The sequence below is a fragment of the Scyliorhinus torazame genome, chromosome 21 (genome assembly GCF_047496885.1).
Source record: "Scyliorhinus torazame isolate Kashiwa2021f chromosome 21, sScyTor2.1, whole genome shotgun sequence".
NCBI classification, from domain to species: Eukaryota; Metazoa; Chordata; class Chondrichthyes; order Carcharhiniformes; family Scyliorhinidae; genus Scyliorhinus; species Scyliorhinus torazame.
In genome coordinates, this window is record NC_092727.1 from 43491760 (window position 1) to 43510113 (window position 18354).

The 18354-nt window shown below is 50.9% G+C and overlaps 1 protein-coding gene across 2 annotated transcripts in view; it reads right to left on the reverse strand.

The window, feature by feature from the left end:
• LOC140398258 (uncharacterized) overlaps positions 1–18115 on the reverse strand; it is a 94678-nt gene extending 76563 nt beyond the window's left edge. For both annotated transcript variants that reach the window (XR_011937448.1, XM_072486712.1), the window contains exons 1-2: positions 17793–18115; positions 13488–13558 (exon numbers count right to left, since the gene is read on the reverse strand). Coding sequence is in view for 1 of the 2 variants with exons in the window: in XM_072486712.1 (XP_072342813.1) it covers positions 13488–13558; positions 17793–17946 (225 nt within the window). In the remaining variant the exon portion in view is untranslated. The remainder of the gene's footprint in view (positions 1–13487; positions 13559–17792) is intronic.
• Positions 18116–18354: the final 239 nt, after the last annotated feature.

The window sequence follows — 18354 nt, forward strand, 5'->3', positions numbered from 1 at the left end:
GTGCTTAAATGGGCCCCCTCAATGAGCGATCATTGAGGGAGCTCATACTCCAATTGGCCAACCAATAATGCCAATTGGAGGTCATTACACCCCCCCCCCCCCAAGGCATTCCTCGGAGCTTCTTTCTGCTCCTCATGTCCGGGTCTGTCACGTCTGTGTCGTCCGCCGGGTCGTTCTCCGACGTGGGTGGGGTGTACCTTATAGGTGCCCGTCTTTTCCTTGACGACCTCCTTGGAAGTTGTTCTTCCTCCTCCTCAGAGAGAGGTGTCGCAGCGGCCTCGTCGAACGTGTCCATCTTCGACTCTGACGACTGGATGACGGGGTCTGGAGAAATTGCTCGGGGCTGGGGTGTGGGTATCTTTCCCGTCTGAGCTATCCCAGCTTGAGGCGGTCCTGCTTCGCCTGCCTCCAGGTGTGGTTCCGCTGCCCTTATTTGGTCTAGGTGTTTCTTCAGCACCTTACCTCCTATCGAAACTTCATAGGATATGGGCCCTGTTTGGGACTCTACCATGCCTTTGACCCAAATTGGTCCATTCCCATAATTCTTGACCCAAACCAGTGCCCCCACCTGGAAATGTCTCTGCTGCCGACTGTTATCATGCCCCCTGCATTGGACCTCCTGTTGTTTCTCCACTTTCCCCGTTAAATATGGGAAAAGGAGACTCAGCCTCGGTCGCAGCCGCCTTCCCATTAAGAGTTCAGCTGGCGGTATGCCCGTTGTGGAATGCGGTGTGGTCCTGTAATCAAACAGCCAGCAGGAGAGCTTTGTGTCCATTGACGCTGCCGGCTGCTTCTTGAGTCCCGCTTTTAGTGTCTGGGCCGTTCTCTCTGCCAGGCCGTTGGATGGTAAGGGGCCGTTTTGATGTGGCGGACTCCGTTTCCCTTTAGGAATTTTCCAAATTTCCCACTTGTGAATGCCGTTCCGTTATCCGACACCAATACCTCCGGAAGTCCATGTGTGGCAAACAAGGCCCTGAGCTTTTCAATTGCCGATGCTGTGCTTGCCGCGTTTACCTGGTGGACGTCCAACCATTTGGAGTGGGCGTCCACTATCACCAAAAACATTGAGCCCATGAAAGGGCCGGCGTGGTCAATATGCAGGCGGGTCCACTGTCTGCCTGGCCATTCCCAAGGGTGTAATGGCACAGCTGGTGGCACTCTTTGCCCCTGTTGGCACTCCTGGCACCGACGTACAAAGGCTGCTATGTCTGTGTCCAATCCTGGCCACCAAACGTAGCTTCGAGCTAGCATCTTCATTTTAGACACCCCTGGGTGTCCGCGATGTAACTCGGTTAAGATTGCCCGACGGCCCTGAGCTGGGACTATTACCAGGGCTCCCCATAATAGGATACAGTCTTCTACGGTTATTTGGTCCTTTCTGCTCCAGTATGGGTGCATCTGGGGCTCCACTGGTCTCTCCAGTTCCCCTGTTAGCAGTAAATGCTTCATCTTGGCTAAAACTAGGTCTTTTTGCGTCCACAACCAAATATGCTGTGCGTCCACTGGTAGGGTGTCAAAAAAATTTAGAGTCATTACTGTCTCCTCTACGTTCGGTATTAGCGGCGGGGTGTCTGGGAGGGGAAGTCTGCTCAAAGCATCTGCATTTGCTACTCGCGTTCCCGGTCTGTGCTCCAGAACGTTTCTATACGCCGCCTATAGCAACGCCCAGCGTTGGATTCTAGCTGATGCAATCGGAGGCATTGACTTGGCTTCTTTTAAGAACCCTAATAACGGCTTATGGTCCGTCACTATGGTGAATTTCCGCCCGTACAGATACTGATGAAATTTTTTTACTGCAAATATCACCGCCAGTCCTTCCTTCTCGATTTGGGCGTACTTTCTCTCAGCCATCGCCAAGGTTCTTGAAGCATAGGCTATTGGCTGTTCTTCCCCATTCCTTCCTCTATGGGCTAAGACGGCTCCTACCCCGTAAGGTGATGCGTCACACGTGACCACCAACTCCTTCCTTGGGTCATAATGCTCTAGGACATTTTCGGGTGACAGCTGTTCCTTAATGTCCCTAAATGGTCGGTTTTCCTTTGGCCCTCTATTCCTCAGGCTTTTTCTGAGGGCAGCTATCTGATAGCTGGACCCATTGTGGTAGTCCCTCTCACAGGTATCTACCTCCATTGGCGTGCCCTGTAGTTCCTGCACCCCACTTGCTGCCTTTTCTAGGGACAGTGCGAGCTGTTACGCCCGCCTGCAGTCTAGCTGCGTTTCCGCCAACAGGTGCTTCTGTATTGTGAGGTAATTTATGCCACACGCTAACCGGCCCCGAAGCATTTCATTTAGCGTCGGGCCGAACTCACATTTTTCCGCCAGCCTTCTCAGGCGGGTCAAGAAATTTGTGGCCGACTCTCTGCCATCCCGCTTCGTTGTGTAGAATCTGTACCTACGCAAAATGAGGGGTGGTTTTGGGTCATAGTGCTCTTCCACCAATTTCGTTAATTCTTAGAAAGGTATCGTGTCCGGCGTATCGGGATAAGTTAGACTACGTATAATGGTGAAGGCTGAGGGTCCGCATGCCGACAGCAGGACAACCCGTTTCCTTTCGTCTTTCATTATCTCATTGGCCTGGAAGAAGTAACACATTCTCTCCACATACTGGGACCAGTCCTCAATAGTCGGGTCGAATGCATCTAACTTCCCACACAACAGCATTTTTGAAAGAGCAAGGCTTACCCTCCGAGTGCAGCAGCTGGTCTCCACAAGGTTCTTTGTTTACCTCGTCGCCACTGTAATAATCCACAGGAGGCAGGGGTACTGTCACTACACCAGTATTTATTTGCAATAACTATATCCAAGAGCAGCTCCAAACAGTGCTGCTAGCATTCCAGTCAACTTAAGACTGGTTCACAAAGCCTACACAGGTGCTTATATGGGCCCCCTCAATGAGCTATAATTGAGGGAGCTCATACTCCAATTGGCCAACCAATAATGCCAATTGGAGGTCATTAGTGTCCAAAAAAGGTTAGGAGGGGTTATGGGGATAGGGTGGATGTGAGGGCTTAAGTGGGTCGGTGCAGACTTGATGGGCCGAATGGCCTCCTTCTGCACTGTATGTTCTATGTTAGATCCAAGAACCACCTTGGTGGAGACTGCATTTCATGAGAATATGTGACATTATTGTGGGTGTCATTATCATTGCATGAGGAGTGGAACAAGACATAACAGGAACTTGGGCCGGGATTCTCAGTTTTGCCGGCGCCCGGGGGTTTCCCGACGGTGTGGGGCACGGCGGGGCGCAGAATTCAGCCCAGGATATTATTAACTGCAGGTGTAAGGGGCCTTTGGCTTTCTCCTCCCCTTTCCCTTGATCCTCCCCTTTCCCTTGATGCTCCTAAAGACATGGATATCAAAGATGGTCACCTCAGTATTTTGGGGCCATCCTCTAGGCGCATTCGTTTAGTTTTATTTTGTGTTGTCTTGTCATGCAAGGAATTAAATCATTTTGACTTCAATATACTTAATGAGCGTTTCTAAAAATGAATATATACCAAGGAGCATTCAAAAGAATGAATATATACCAATATGCATTGTGTCAGCAACTGTACATACATCATTGCAGTTAGGATGTACTAAAGGAATACTCCTTGTGCAGCCCTATTTAAACTTCAGGGGCGTCATTCTCCGACCCCCCAGCGGGTCGGAGAATGGCCGTTGGCCGCCGTGAATCCCGCACCCGCCGGTTGCCGAAGTCTCCGGTACCGGATATTCGGCGGGGGCGGGAATCGGGCCGCGCCGGTTGGCGGGCCCCCACCCCGCTCGATTCTCCGGCCCGGATGGGCTGAAGTCCCACCGAGAAATTGCCTGTCCCACCGGCGTAAATTAGAGTACCTATTTACCGGCGGGACAAGGTGGCGTGGGCGGGCTCCAGGGTCCTGGGGCGGGGCAATCTGACCCCGGGGAGTGCCCCACGGTGGCCTGGCCCGCGATCGGGGCCCACCGATCCGCGGGCGGGCCTGTGCCGTGGGGGCACTCTTTCCCTTCCGCCTCCGCAACGGCCTCCACCATGGCGGAGGCGGAAGAGACTCTCCCCACTGCGCATGCGCGGGAAACTGTCAGCGGCCGCTGACGCTCCCACGCATGCGCTGCCCCGACATGTCATTTCCGCGCCAGCTGGCGGGGCAACAAATGCCGTTTCCGCCAGCTGGCGGGGCGGAAATCCCTCCAGCGCCGGCCTAGCCCCTCAATGTTGGGGCTCGGCCCCCAAAGATGTGGAGCATTCCGCACCTTTGGGGCGGCGCGATGCCCGTCTGATTGGCGCCGTTTTGGGCGCCAGTCGGCGGACATCGCGCCGTTTGGGGAGAATTTTGCCCCAGAATCTGACATAAATTGCACTCTGTGGCTGGAATTCTCCATTGCCCGATGCTAAGATCGGGAGTCAAGATCGGGTGGAGAATCCCGCAGCACGGCAAAATCGGGATTCGCGCTGGCCGGCAAACTGGTCGCTAGTCTCCGTGCCCGCCGTGGCGGCCATAGCCGATTCCCGACGGCCCAGCCGGGTTTCCTGCCCCAACCCGGTGGGACCATACAAATAGCTCATCAGCATGCCATTGGTGTGCAGGACGCACCATTCACCAGCAAGGTGGGATGCTCTGCAATCCCCCTCCCCCAGTCGAGAGTCTGGCTGACGTGAATTGGTACAACTCCTGAGGAGTGTGGACCTGGCAGCTTGCAGTCCTAGGGGTGTCAAGGTGATGGGTACCCTCCCAATAACTGCTGTCAGGGTGGCCCGGGGAGGCGGGGGAGGATCCTTTTTGGGAGGTGGGATCAGGGGGCTTGTGCGAGGCTGGTGGGGCTCAGGTTGGGGGTCTTCCTCGGGAAAGGAATTCTTTGGCTGCTCTCCCTATCTACAGCCATGAAACCCATTAAACAGTGACTCAGTATGTAAAAGTTAAACATTTTTCCATAAAAAAGTGAAAATGTGCTCATCTGTACCCCATGCCATTTAGACAGTTACTTATTGTCTCATAAATACACATCCCTAATAATAGAGTGAAAATGTTCTTACCTGCACCCTTAAACATCTTTATTTAGGAAATGAAATGAAAATTGCTTATTGTCACAAGTAGGCTTCAATGAAGTTACTGTGAAAAGCCCCTAGTCGCCACATTCCGGCGCCTGTTCGGGGAGGCTGGTACGGGAATTGAACCGTGCTGCTGGCCTGCCTTGGTCTGCTTTAAAAGCCAGCGATTTAGCCCAGTGAGCTAAACCAATGAGTGTAAATTTCAATGTAAACAGTCCAGTTCAAAGCATTCAGCCTCCTAGTCATATACAGTGGGCTGGTTTCTCCCAAAATGGGACTATGTCCCCACACGGGCGTAAAAACGCTGCCATTTCACTCTTGAGTTTCCTATAAAAAGATCAGCCAATTTACTCACTGTAGGGGGCTAACAGGGACCCAGAGTGATTCACACAGCTTTAGCCGGACTGAGTCCACAACCGCCACGCGGGTTTCCCAAACGGTGAAAGGTGGTTAGAACCACGCCATAGGGAACCTGGCCGGTCGGGAGCGGAAGATCGTTGGGCAAGCCTCTGGCAATGGTCCCCCAGCCGTGCGGAGTACTCCGCGAACATGCCGATTCTCGGGTCCCGGAGAATCACCGGACCGGCGCCGGGCCTAATTTCGGCGTGAAATTGGATTCTCCGCCCCTGTGCCAAACGCGATTTCGGCGTGGGGCTGCGGAGAATCCAGCCCAGTGGCTTCAACACTGGAAAAGGCAGTGTGAAAACCACTTCAAAGCTTTCCACCACTTTAACGGCATAACTTCCACCTTCATCTCACACACCTTCAAACGTGGCATACTGACAGGCTTTTTGAAGGGTTTAGGGGTACAGGTGGGGGGGGGGGCGTGATGCACCAGATAAATGTCAAAGACTGGTTTCATGCATCTTTGGCGGGGTATTTCCCGACGGCTGCCATAACAAAAATTAAAATGCTATTCAATGGCACTTAGCTGTTTTTTGGGGGCCTTGGGGAGTTTCACCTCTTCTCCCTGGCTCCTCACAGATCAGGTTGCCATTTTGAAAGGCTGGGACGATCTTTACATTCCTTCTCCCCCCCCCCCGCCCCCCCCTTTCATGGGCGGGTTGGGACTGCGGGGGTGCCAGGGGGAGTTCCAGGCTACTACCCTGCCCTGTCCCCGGCCATCCGGAGGGCTCTAATAGCCCCCAAGATGCAAAGGTGCCATCACGCCTGGTCCACACCTGTGCAAATCGGCACCCGGTAAATGCAGCATGGCTTTTTAAAATATTATCTGGATCACACCCGCGATCCAGATTGCACTGGATGTAGCGAGTCGGGTGACTCGTGGTCGCCCGGCATGAAGCCAATTTGGGGATCTCCCGGGATTCACCCGTCATGCCCGGCTCCGCATTGGGTGCAACGCGGTGGCTGACTCACACCCAGGATCAGTTTCACTTTATTCTGACAAAAATTTATTTCTTCCATACTGGCTTACTGTTTAAAGCGTTTAGGGGTGCATCTTCACTTTATTATTGGAAAATTCTAACTTTTACAGACTGTGACTGTTTAATGGTTTTTGTCATGATATTCAAGTGAACATCACAGCACATACACACATACATAATGGTAGACAGAGCAACGGACCAATTAGCACACATAACACGACAGCCAATCACAGACAAGAGCATACACAGTACAAAACAAGAAACACGCTATGCCCAATTTCAGGTGACCGGATCGGCGAGCCAGGTGCCCCACGAGGCCGAACGGGTCCAGGCGATCGTGTTTCTCCTGGCCCGCGGCCCGGACGAGGGCAGCTGTTTCACACGCTTGTGCGCGCCAAAACCTACAGCAACACTGAGGGACGTGATGCGCAGGCGCGCTCGACGCAAGACCGAACTGCGCATGCGCAGTGGCGTAACGAACGCCATGACGTCACGACATGCGGCAACTGTAGAGCTGCACATTTAAAAGGGCAATGTCCCGCAAAACCCGACAATGCCTACGCTGTGGCAAGGTGGGCCACTACGCTGCTTACTGTCGAGCGGCTCAACCTGTTGATCTTCCGCATGTCCGACAACCTCGCAGGAACGTGCGAACCATTCTGCCTCTACATTACAACATCCAAACCGATGACACAGATGACCAAGACGCCTTCCGGGTTGCGGTCATTGATGGGAACAGGGTCAACACAATCAATCCGGGTGATGAATGGTGTGCCACCCTGACGGTCAACCGATCGCCGATCACTTTCCGCCTGGACACTGGTGCCTCCGCCAACCTCATAGCATGGTCCGCCTTCTACGCCATGAAGGTCAGACCACCAATCCGGCCGTCCTGGTGCAGGATGGTCGACTACAACGGGAACATTATCCCGGCTATGGGATCCTGCCAGCTCCAGGTGACACACAACACACACACGGCCACACTCTCGTTCGAGATAGTCGGCTCATCGAAGGACTCCCTGCTGGGCGCACAGGCATGCAAGGCTCTCCACCTCGTTCAACGAGTCCACTCTCTCTCTCCAGACAGCACATCTGACTTCCCGGATGCAGAGTTCAACGCACAGCTCCAATCGCTCCTCGCCCACAACCAGGAGGCATTCGAGGGGATGGGAACACTGCCATACCCCTACCGAATTCGCCTCAAAACCGGCCGCCATCTCGGTCATTCACGCACCTCGCAGGGTTCCTGCGCCACTTAAAGACCGCCTCAAGCAGCAGCTGCAGGATCTCCAGGACCAAGCGGTCCTATCCAGGGTCACGGAGTCCACGCCGTGGGTCAGCTCCATGGTGTGTGTCAAGAAGCCCTCCAGCGAGCTCCGCATCGGTATTGACCCCAAAGACCTCAATAATAATATCATGAGGGAACATTATCCCATACCCAAACGGGAGGAGGTCACCAGTGAAATGGCCCAGGCGAAAATATTTACGAAACTGGATGCTTCTAAGGGGTTTTGGCAGATCCAACTCGATCCCTCCAGCCGAAAGCTATGCACCTTCAACACCCCTTTCGGCAGGTTCTGCTACAACCGAATGCCATTTGGCATCATCTCGGCATCCGAGGTCTTTCATAGGATCATGGAGCAGATGATGGAAGGCATCAAAGGTGTGCGCGTATATGTGGACGACGTCATCATCTGGTCCACCACACCACAGGAGCACATATATCGTCCCCAATGCGTTTTTGCCTGCATACGGGAAAACGGCCAGCGCCTCAACCGAGCCAAGTGTTCCTTTGGCCAGGCCGAGTTGAAGTTCCTGGGGGACCATATCTCCCGGTCAGGGGTCCGTCCGGATGCAGACAAGGTGAGCGCCATCACAGCCATGCCGCAACCGGCCGACAAGAAAGCAGTGCTACGCTTTCTTGGCATGGTCAGCTTCCTGGGGAAGTTCATTCCCAATCTTGCCTCCCACACGACGGCTCTGCGCCACCTCGTCAAAAAGTCCACAGAGTTCCAGTGGCAACACACACACTAGCTGGAATGGGAGGAGCTCAAACTCAAACTCACCACTGCACCGGTATTGGCGTTCTTTGACACGTCTCGTGCCACCAAAATCTCGACTGATGCCAGCCAATCCGGCATTGGAGCAATGCTCCTGCAGAGGGATGACACGGCATCATGGGCCCCAGTTGCCTATGCATCGCGAGCCATGACCCCCAGAGAGCAGCACTACGCGCAGATCGAAAAGGAGTGCATGGGCTTGCTAACCGGTTTAGACAAGTTCCATGATTATGTATATGGTCTTCCCCGGTTCACTGTCGAAACTGACCACCGCCCCCTGGTCAGCATAATAAACAAGGACCTGAACGAGATGACCCCTCGCCTCCAGCGCATCCTACTTAAACTCAGGAGGTACGACTTCCAGCTGTTCTACACTCCAGGGAAGGACCTCATCGTGGCGGATGCCCTATCCAGAGCAGTGAGCACGCCGCCAGATTCGGAGGGGTTCGTATGTCCGGTCGAGGCACAGGTGGCTTTCACATCAGCAAATCTGCAAGCTGACGGCTCTAGTCTGGCCCGTATTCACCGAGAGATTGCGGCCGACCCCCTTCTACAGCGTGTGATGCGCCACATGACGGGAGGGTGGCTCAAAGGGCAGTGCCCGCAGTTCTACAATGTCCGAGACGACCTGGTCGTCATTGATGGCGTCCTTCTGAAGCTGGACCGGATTGTGATTCCGCACAGCATGCGCAAGCTGGTTCTCGACCAACTACACGAAGGCCACTTGGGGGTCGAGAAGTGCAGACGGAGGGCCCGAGAGGCGGTATACTGGCCGGGCATCAGTGACGATATTGCCAAAGGTTTCAGCCGGCGCAACCTCCTGAAACGCTTCTGCCCCATGAGCTGGTGATGTCCCCCTGGGCGAAGGTGGGTGTGGACCTGTTTCACGCGCTCGGCAGGGACTATGTCATCATAGTTGACTACTTCTCCAACTACCCAGAAATCATACGCCTGCACGATTTGACGTCGTCTGCTGTCATCAGGGCCTGCAAAGACACCTTTGCTCGCCACGGCATTCCGATGACTGTCATGTCAGACAATGGGCCCTGTTTCGCCAGCCAGGAATGGTCATTGTTTGCTGCCTCGTATGGCTTCACACACGTGACATCCAGACCTCTGCACCCCCAGTCAAATGGAAAGGCGGAGAAGGGCGTTCACATTGCCAAGCGGCTCCTCTGCAAGGCTCTTGCTGCCGGGTCGGACTTCTGCCTAGCCCTGCTGGCCTATCGCTCGGCCCCACTAGCCACTGGTCTCTCACCAGCACGGCTGCTGATGGGTCCCGCCCTCAGGACCACTGTGCCTTCCATCCTGGCACCAACAATAGACCATGCTCCGGTACTGCATAGGATGCATCTGCAGCGCGGTCGCCAGAAGAGGTCATATGACACGCGGGCAACTGATTTTCCTGCCCTGGCCCCTGGAGACGACGTCCACATCCACCTACCAGAAGATGACTGATCAGCACCTGCCGAAGTTCTCCGATGCTTGGCTCCCCGCTCGTTCCTGGTACGCATGCCTGATGGATCCGTGCGAAGGCGCAATCGCCGGGCTCTTCGCCTACTTCCACGCTCGCAACGAGACCTTACACTGACGCCGTGTCCTCCTGTGGTTCCTGATAGCGACTTAGTGGACCTGCCTGCTACCATGCCCCTTCCGTCACCGGCCGTGGCCAAGCCCGCACCTCAGCCGGTGGTTCCCGACCCACCCTTGAGGCGGTCAACCCAAATTCGTCGCCCACCTACTAGACTGGACTTATGAGACTGTTTACACGTTGAACTCATGCAACCATTGTTTTAACATGTCTATGTTCTTCTCGTTACAGGCATTCGTTTTATCGTTCCACATTTCCACGTTTTGTTTTGTTCTGGTACAACCTCGTTAGTATGTCACACCCAACATCGTCCCTTGTATATAGTTAAGCCCCATGTACATGCTGTAAATATTACACACACACATTTAGCTGCACTCAGTACACATTTCTATTTATAACCACGTAGGCACATAATCTTGTAAAAAAGGGGGGATGTCATGATATTCAAGTGAACATCACAGCACATACACACATACATAATGATAAACAGAGCAACGGACCAATTAGCGTACACAACACGACAGCCAATCACAGACAAGGGCATACACTGTACAAAACAAGTCCATCAGGAGACGACACAGGGCAAAGACCTCAAAGCCAGACACTCACACAGTCACCACTTGCTGAGTACCAAGTTTGTTATATAAATAGTTTAAAGGGATAAAACTGCGTCGTACCAATCGCAACCGTGTTGGTTCGTCTGTATCTCAGAGCACCCAACACTTCAGTTTTAAAGACTGCAGATTGGGAGAGAGCCAAAGGAGCCAGGGAATAGCACTGACCTCAGCCCCTCCCGCCCTGCAGAAGCCTATCCAACCCTCAACCCCCAGGAAGGACTTTCCTCGGCACCCTAGCTGCTATTGTTGGGAGGGTACTTATCACCTTGTCACCTCTTGAACTGCAAGGTTCCAGGCTGGCACTGCCAAGGGACAAGGCCTGAAGGGAGGAAATGAGGGGTGGGCGCTGAAGGGAAGGTCTGGGAGTTTAAGTAGGGGAATGAAGTGCGGGTGGAAAGGGAGGTCTTGGGGGGAGGGGGTGTGGAAGGGCTGAACAGATGCCTGGGGTGCTGAAGTGACATTCTGTGGGCAGGGGCGGGGGGCCTTGTGAGTGATTAAGATATGGTCATGCCCCTCCTGCGATCTGGGATGATAGAAGGGAGAGCCTCCAGAAGCTAATGGTGATCAGGGTGCCCTTTAAAAATGGTGCTCCAATCTCAGAGGTGCGGGACCTATCTGAGAGATTAGGGCCTTCCCCTCTCCTTTGCAGCACAGTTCCCGGCATGTTTGCCACAAAACAAATTCCAAATGCCATGGAATGGTGCTCCTAGCCCCAGGGAACACCAGTCCTGATTCTCCGCTGACGAGAGTACTTAGACTCCAGAATGGAAAATGCCAACCTGTATGTGTGCCATGCCCCGTATGGCAATGTATGCTGAGCATTCCAATGCACTTGTGGATTGCATAGTTGCAGAAGATACCTGTACTTAATTTGGAAATTGTTGGATCACATTTATTTGTCACCTTTTCGCAGGTCTGCTATATCTAAGCATTATTTGGCTAGGCTGTCTTGCGTTGCAGTCCTTAGACAATTTTGGATCGCTTTTCTGAGATGGATGACCTTGAATGACTCCTTTACTGCATTGTACGTGCATTAGCAAGCAACCCAAGAAACCGTTCAAAACAGTTCCCATGTTCCAGCTGTATCCCTATCATTGGACAGAAGAAGTATGAATCTTCAATCTACTTCACTTTTTTAATGTCAAATGGAAGCTGCTTAAATTGGTGCAACAGGGCTTGATATTTTCTTTTCAGCGTGCTCACCCATCCACAAGGGCTGGTTCAAATCAGGTAATTCTGGCAACAACAGCCATGTGCTACAAAATGGAGGCAACACACATGATAAAAGGAATGTATATTTTAGCAACTTATGAAAGCAAGGATTGTGGGACACACAAGAGTGGAAGGGAGGAGTAGAAGTAAATGGCAGGGGAAAAAAACAAACATAGTTCTGGAGTCTTACAACAGTGAATAAATTGGGATAATGTGACATAAAGCAGAAACAAATAAAAGAGAGAAAGAAAACAGAAATAAGAGTATCGCAACAAAAGACAGTTTTGTATAATAAGATTTTTAATAACACATTTGAATACAAAATCTTTTTATAGTTGTGTCTTTTGTACTCAAAAGGTTGCAGTAGATGACAAATGCATTTTGTATGACATTTCCCGGAATGCTGCTGTTTCACATTTTTTTTTAAATTGGATTTGTGCCTTAAATAAAATAGTCGGCAGGGCAATGTCAGATGAACACATTCAGCATGCATCCGTTCATTTCTAAGGTAAAATGTCCCCACTCTCATCTACTAACAACAAAATATGAACAAACTAGTTACATACAAATGCTGTGGAGCCCTCTTGAGGCCAACTGCAGTTTGTCTGTGCAAGGGACAGTTGCAGTGAATACATACAGGTTGTATGAGCTCGGTCTGGTTAGGATAAGCTCGCTGAAAAATCCACAGCTTAATTGACAGACTTGGCTACCTGTTAGGTGGAGAATGCTGCAGAATAGGCCGCAGCTCAGGAGCACTTAAGTTTTGAATTGCTTGGGTTAGGGATCGCAAGACCAATCGTGGGTAAAGTGTGGATGGTCAAGGCATGATCATGAGGGGTCATAGAAAGATTGAAGGAGAGTTGAGGGGCATTCAAGGGGAGATCCAAAGGCAATATGGGGGAGAGAGGAGATATCAGAGGTGATCTGGGAGAGATTAAGAAGAAGGTGGGGGGAATTGAGGAAAATCAATGACCAAAGAGGAGTCAGTGCTCATACAGATGGCAGTGATCACAGAGCAGTCAGTGATCACAGGAGGGGTCAGTGATCACAGGGGAGTCAGTGATCACAGGGGGGTCAATAATCACAGGGGAGTCAGTGATCACAGAGGAGTCAGTGATCACATGGGAGTCAGTGATCACAGGGGAGTCAGTGATCACATGGGAGTCAGTGATCACAGAGGGGTTTGCTGATCATAGAGGTGTTTGGAGATCATGGTGGGGTTCGGAGATGACAGAGGGATTTGGCAGCAGTATAAGTAATGAACAAAAGTCATTGGTAAGCACATGGTTTATGGATTTCTACTGCACCCATAAAGTGCGTGTCACATATTTGTGAATCTTAAAGTTAAGGGCCATAATTCTCCAGCCGTTCTCCGAAGACAGGTTTCTCTGGTTTTACAGGTTTCCCGGTGGCCTGGGGTGGCTTCAATGGGAATTGCCATTGACAACGGCAGGACCAGAGATTCTTGCCACCAGCGAATGGCGCGCCGCCTCTCACTACCAGGAAACACGTGGCTGGGAGACCGGAGAATCTTGTCCAAGATCATTCTCCAATTGTCATTGACTTAATCAGTACCTGAGCACGAGCACCTACCTTGAAAATGTGATTGTTGTAGAATCGATCCTCTAATTGTCCTCCCCATTCTGCAGCGTCTACACCACTGACTGAAGTGAATGGGATAGAGGGAGGATGAAGAAAAACAAGTTGAAATGACGATCATGGAAATAGTTACACCACAGCACAGCAAAATAGTGAAGCAAATTTAACCATTTCATAGAATCATAGAATTTACAGTGCCATTTAGCCCATCGAGTCTGCACCGGCTTTTGCAAAGAGCACCCTACATAAGCCCACACTTTCACCCTATCCCCGTAACACAGCAACTCTACCTAACCCAAGGGCAATTTTTGCATGGCCAATCCACCTAACCTGCACATCTTTGGACTGTGGGAGGAAACCGGAGCACCCGGAGGAAACCTACGCAGACACGGGAAGAACGTGCAGTCTGCACCGACAATGACCCAAGCCGGGAATCGAACCTGGGACCCTGGAGCTGTGAAGCAACTGTGCTAACCACTGTGCTACCATGCCTCCCTATTTGAGAAGGAAGTTAGAATTTACATTGCTGAAAAAGGTTTTATTTTTAATCATAGATTCATAAGCATTCACAGCACAGGTGGCCATTTGTGCCATCGTGTCCATGCCAATCAACAAAGATCTGACTACACTAATCCTATTTTCGATCACTTGGCCCTGGAGATGTTCGCAGAGCGGGTGAATATCTATATTCTTAGAAGTTTTGAGAGTTTCCGAATCAACCACTCTTTCAGGCAGTGGGTTCCAGACTCTGGCCACCCTGGGGTGAAAATGTTTCTCCTCAACTCCCCTCTTTGCCTTCTACCTCTTAACTTAAATCTGTGCCCTCTGGTTCTTGGCCCCTCTACTAATGGAAAAAATGCCTTCCTATCCACCCTATTCATGTTACAACATGTAGCATAAATCAAAGAATTGTAGGTGTTTGTTGTAGTATTGATGTTTTATTTTGTTCCACAAGAGTACCCATGAATAATGCATTTACATTGGAGCTACGAAAGCATCGTTATGGATACAGTTACATAATGGTTATACTCTTGGACTAGTAATCCAAAAGTCTGGAGTAATAATTGGGAGACATGCGTTCACATCTCACCTTAGCAGTTGGGGAAATTCAGTGAATTAAGTAAGTGTGAAACAAAAAGCATGTATCGCTGACCATCAAACATCAGTTCACCAGGTCCATGCTCCTTGGTACTTGCATCAATTCACTCTGGCGGGACTCTCGGGGAGGGGGTTGCGGAGCAACCCCGCTGGCCAGTGAATACTGCGTCCTGCCCGCCAATGACATACAAAATAGTTCTAATTAGGCATGGTCCCGCTAGGCCGGGTCGGGAAGCCCGGCTGGGACGTCAGGAAACCCGCTATGGTTTTCGGCATGGTCCTGCTAGGCCAGGGTGGGAAGCCCGGCTGGGATGTCACGAAACCCGCTATGGCAGAGAATCTTGACCAGTTTGCTGCTGCCACAAATACCAATTACTGCCTCAAAATGGCATTCTCCGGCCGATTAGGAATCCCGCTTCTAGTGGGAGGACCTGGAGAAACCCCCTCTCTATAATAACGATTGTAATCCCTGTAGAGACTTTTAAAAAGGCATTTGAATGTCCAGTGACTGACTGAAAGGGATGAGAATAATATCAGCCATGATTGAAAGGTGGAACAGACTCGATGGGCCGAGTGGCCTAATTCTGCTCCTGTGTCATATGGTCTTATTCTTCTACTAAAGGCAGCTCCATGAGATTCCTTTGTTTCCAAAAATATCTTTACTCAAACTAAAGTATCAACTCAACTAAACAGACATCAGACCTGCATTAACATAGGCACTGAGTTAAATGCCATATTTATAATTACAGCTTTAACTTCAGCTATATCTAATCTTTGAGTTTATTATACTGTGAGTGAGATGAGTATCAAGATGTTGCATTTTAAACACCTGGGACAAGTGCATGATAATATATTGCAATTATATTACCTTTATTTTTAAAATCACCAAAAAGACTGCTGCTGGAATTTATTTTAAACTAGGAAAAATCACTCTGAGGGTAAAGAACTATGTATACGTTACACACAAACATACAGGCTGGAATTTTCTGGTCGTTGCGATTCAATTTTCTCGCTGGCAGCGCAGCCCTGCCACTGTTTTTAGCGACAGCGTGGGGTGGTTACAATGGTAAATCCCATTCACAATCGGTGGGAAGACTGAATTCCACCACCAGTGAATACCGCACAGCCGAGAAATGCGCGGCTGGCAGACCAGAGAATCCGCCAACTGTTTACGGACTGGAAGGGACCACAAACATTCTATTCGTAACACTGGGATCAAGTTTTATAGATACCAGCAGCCCGTGAATCATAATTCAGTCGTGATCCCAGACACTGAGTATGTCCTGGTATTATTCTGTCCTGGTCAGATGTCTATGTGCACATACTTTGCTGCACAAGTTGTTGGTTTTCAATCAGTAATAATCATATTCTTTAATAGTGTCACAGTAGGCTTACATTAACACTGCAATGAAGTTACTGTGAAAATACCTGGTACACTGGCCAATCCTGCATATTACAACTTTTCTTTCTATATAATCACAGGATGTGGACATTGCTGGGCCAGCATTTATTTCCCATCTCTAATTTCCCTTGAACAAAGTGGTTTGCTGAACCATTTCAGAGGGCAGTTAAGAGCCAACCCCATTGCTGTGGATCTAGGCCAAAGGTAACATTTAAGAAGTATTTTGATGTGCACTTGCAATGACAAGGCATTCAATGTTGTGGGCCAAGTGTGGGAAAATGGGATGAGAATACTTATATGGTTGTTCTTGACTGGCGCTGATGTGATGGGACGAAGGGTCTTTTATGTGCTGGAGACCTCGATGACTCAATGATTACTAAGGATGGCAGCTTTTCTTCCCTGAAGGACGAGTGAACCACATGGTTTACTATTTTGTTGAATTCTGCGCTTATGTGCCACCTTCTCCTGGCAGTGGGGGAGGGTGGGGGCAGGGAGACAGGTGCAATATAGGGGATGGGCAGCTGGTGGCCTTTGTGGCCAGGGCCTCCAGCCATGGCAGGCGGTATTGATGCTGGCATGATTGAGTGTGAGCGGACTGCCAGCGGGTGGGGTTTGGTCGCCCTCCGGACGTAGGGGAGGGGGGATTCATTTGTGAGTGGGACGGGGGTTGGTGCCATGGGCATGGTGCTGCCTACTCACCCTGATCACCCTGGGGAGGCTGTGCAACTTCGTCCGGCACTGCTGTCCAGTACTGGTGGTGGGGCCTCTGCCACCTGTGCCCAGGTCCAGGGTATGGTGGGGGGTGGCAGCCTCCTTCCCACCCTGGGAAACAGGGTGGCCCACCTCTCATCTCTGGTGCCCAGCAGGGACTAGAGTTCTGCGTTCCCGACCAGGGTGCCGCTCGTCGTGCTGCCATCTTGTTGGCTGGGATGATTGTGTGTGAGGAGTGGAGTGCTAATCTGCGGCTGCAGCTTGTTAGCCTCGAGTGGCAATTCCCACCTTGTCTAATCGGACACCATTTTTCATTGGAATCGCTTGAGTTCCACATGACGCCGGAGCTAGCCCATTAAAGGATCATGAGTTGCTCTGGGCCAGGCGCCAATTTAGTTGTTGTAGAAGTCCACCGATTCTGTCCCAGAGTCAACACTTAGTCTCTGAAGTGAAGAATCCGGCCCTGTGTTTTTTCAAGAAGCACTTGGATATAGTGCTTGAGGCGAAGGGGATCAAAGTATATGGGGCGACGGTAGGATCAGGTTATGAGTTGGATGATCAGCCATGATCATATGAACGGCAGAGCAGACACGAAGGGCCTAATGGCCAGCTCCTGCTCCTAATTTCTATGTTTCCCTAACACTTGCATTTATATATCACTTTTAAGGTTGGCTAACAACTTAAGAATTTGCACTGAAGCACAATCGGTCAAAAGAATGACACTGTGTTCAAGGAGATATTAGGAGGGCTGATTAAAAGCTTGATCAGGGAGCTAGATTATAGAACGGTCTCGCCACGTTGAAAGAGGGATAGAGAGGAAGTGTATTCCAGAACTTCACACCGAGACAGCAGAAGGCAAAGACACTAATGCTATGGCAAAGGGAGTGGGGAATACACAAGAGACCAGAGTTGGAGAATGCTGAGGGCTCGACAGGTTGTAGGGCTGGACGAAGTTGCAGAAATTGGAAGGAATGAGGTTAGAAGAACACAAGAATGAGAACTTTAAATCGAAGAGGGTGAGAGTGTGGAAGCTTTTGTAAATGAGTCAGCAAACACAGTGGACAAGGTATGAAAATGATTGGAGTTACCTTCCCTCTTCTCCAGCAAGTCCTCAAAATATATGGCAGCGAATGTTATGATGTCTTGTGGCTGATGCCTCAGCACCTCTCTGGACAGGCCCTCCAACAAATTCCCAAAGCCATGGGGAATCCGTAGTGTAGTGTTGGAAAATGGAACTGCCATATTGACACTACCTGACCCTCTGCTGGTGTGGGATTTTTTGTCTTTCCCTGTCCTGAATATAATTAGTCTCTGCTTCTTGACCAGACACAGACACTGGTCTTTGGACCGAGATCTCCAGCCCTAATTCTGACTTAATCCTCGTCCTCCCACTCACAGGTACCAGACCCTCTTCCGATTCCACTCCCTCTCCCAGTCCCCCTCCCTCTCCCAGTCCCTCTCCCAGTCCCTCTGCCCCTCCCAGTCCCTCTCCCCCTCCCAGTCCTCGTTCCAATCCCTCTCTGTCTCGCAGACCCTCTCGCAGTCCCTCTTCCAGTAGTTGTCCGTCTACCAGTCGCTCTATTAATGCCAATCCCTCTCCCACTATTATACCCTCTCCCTATACCCAGTCTCTCTCCCAGTTTGTTCCCA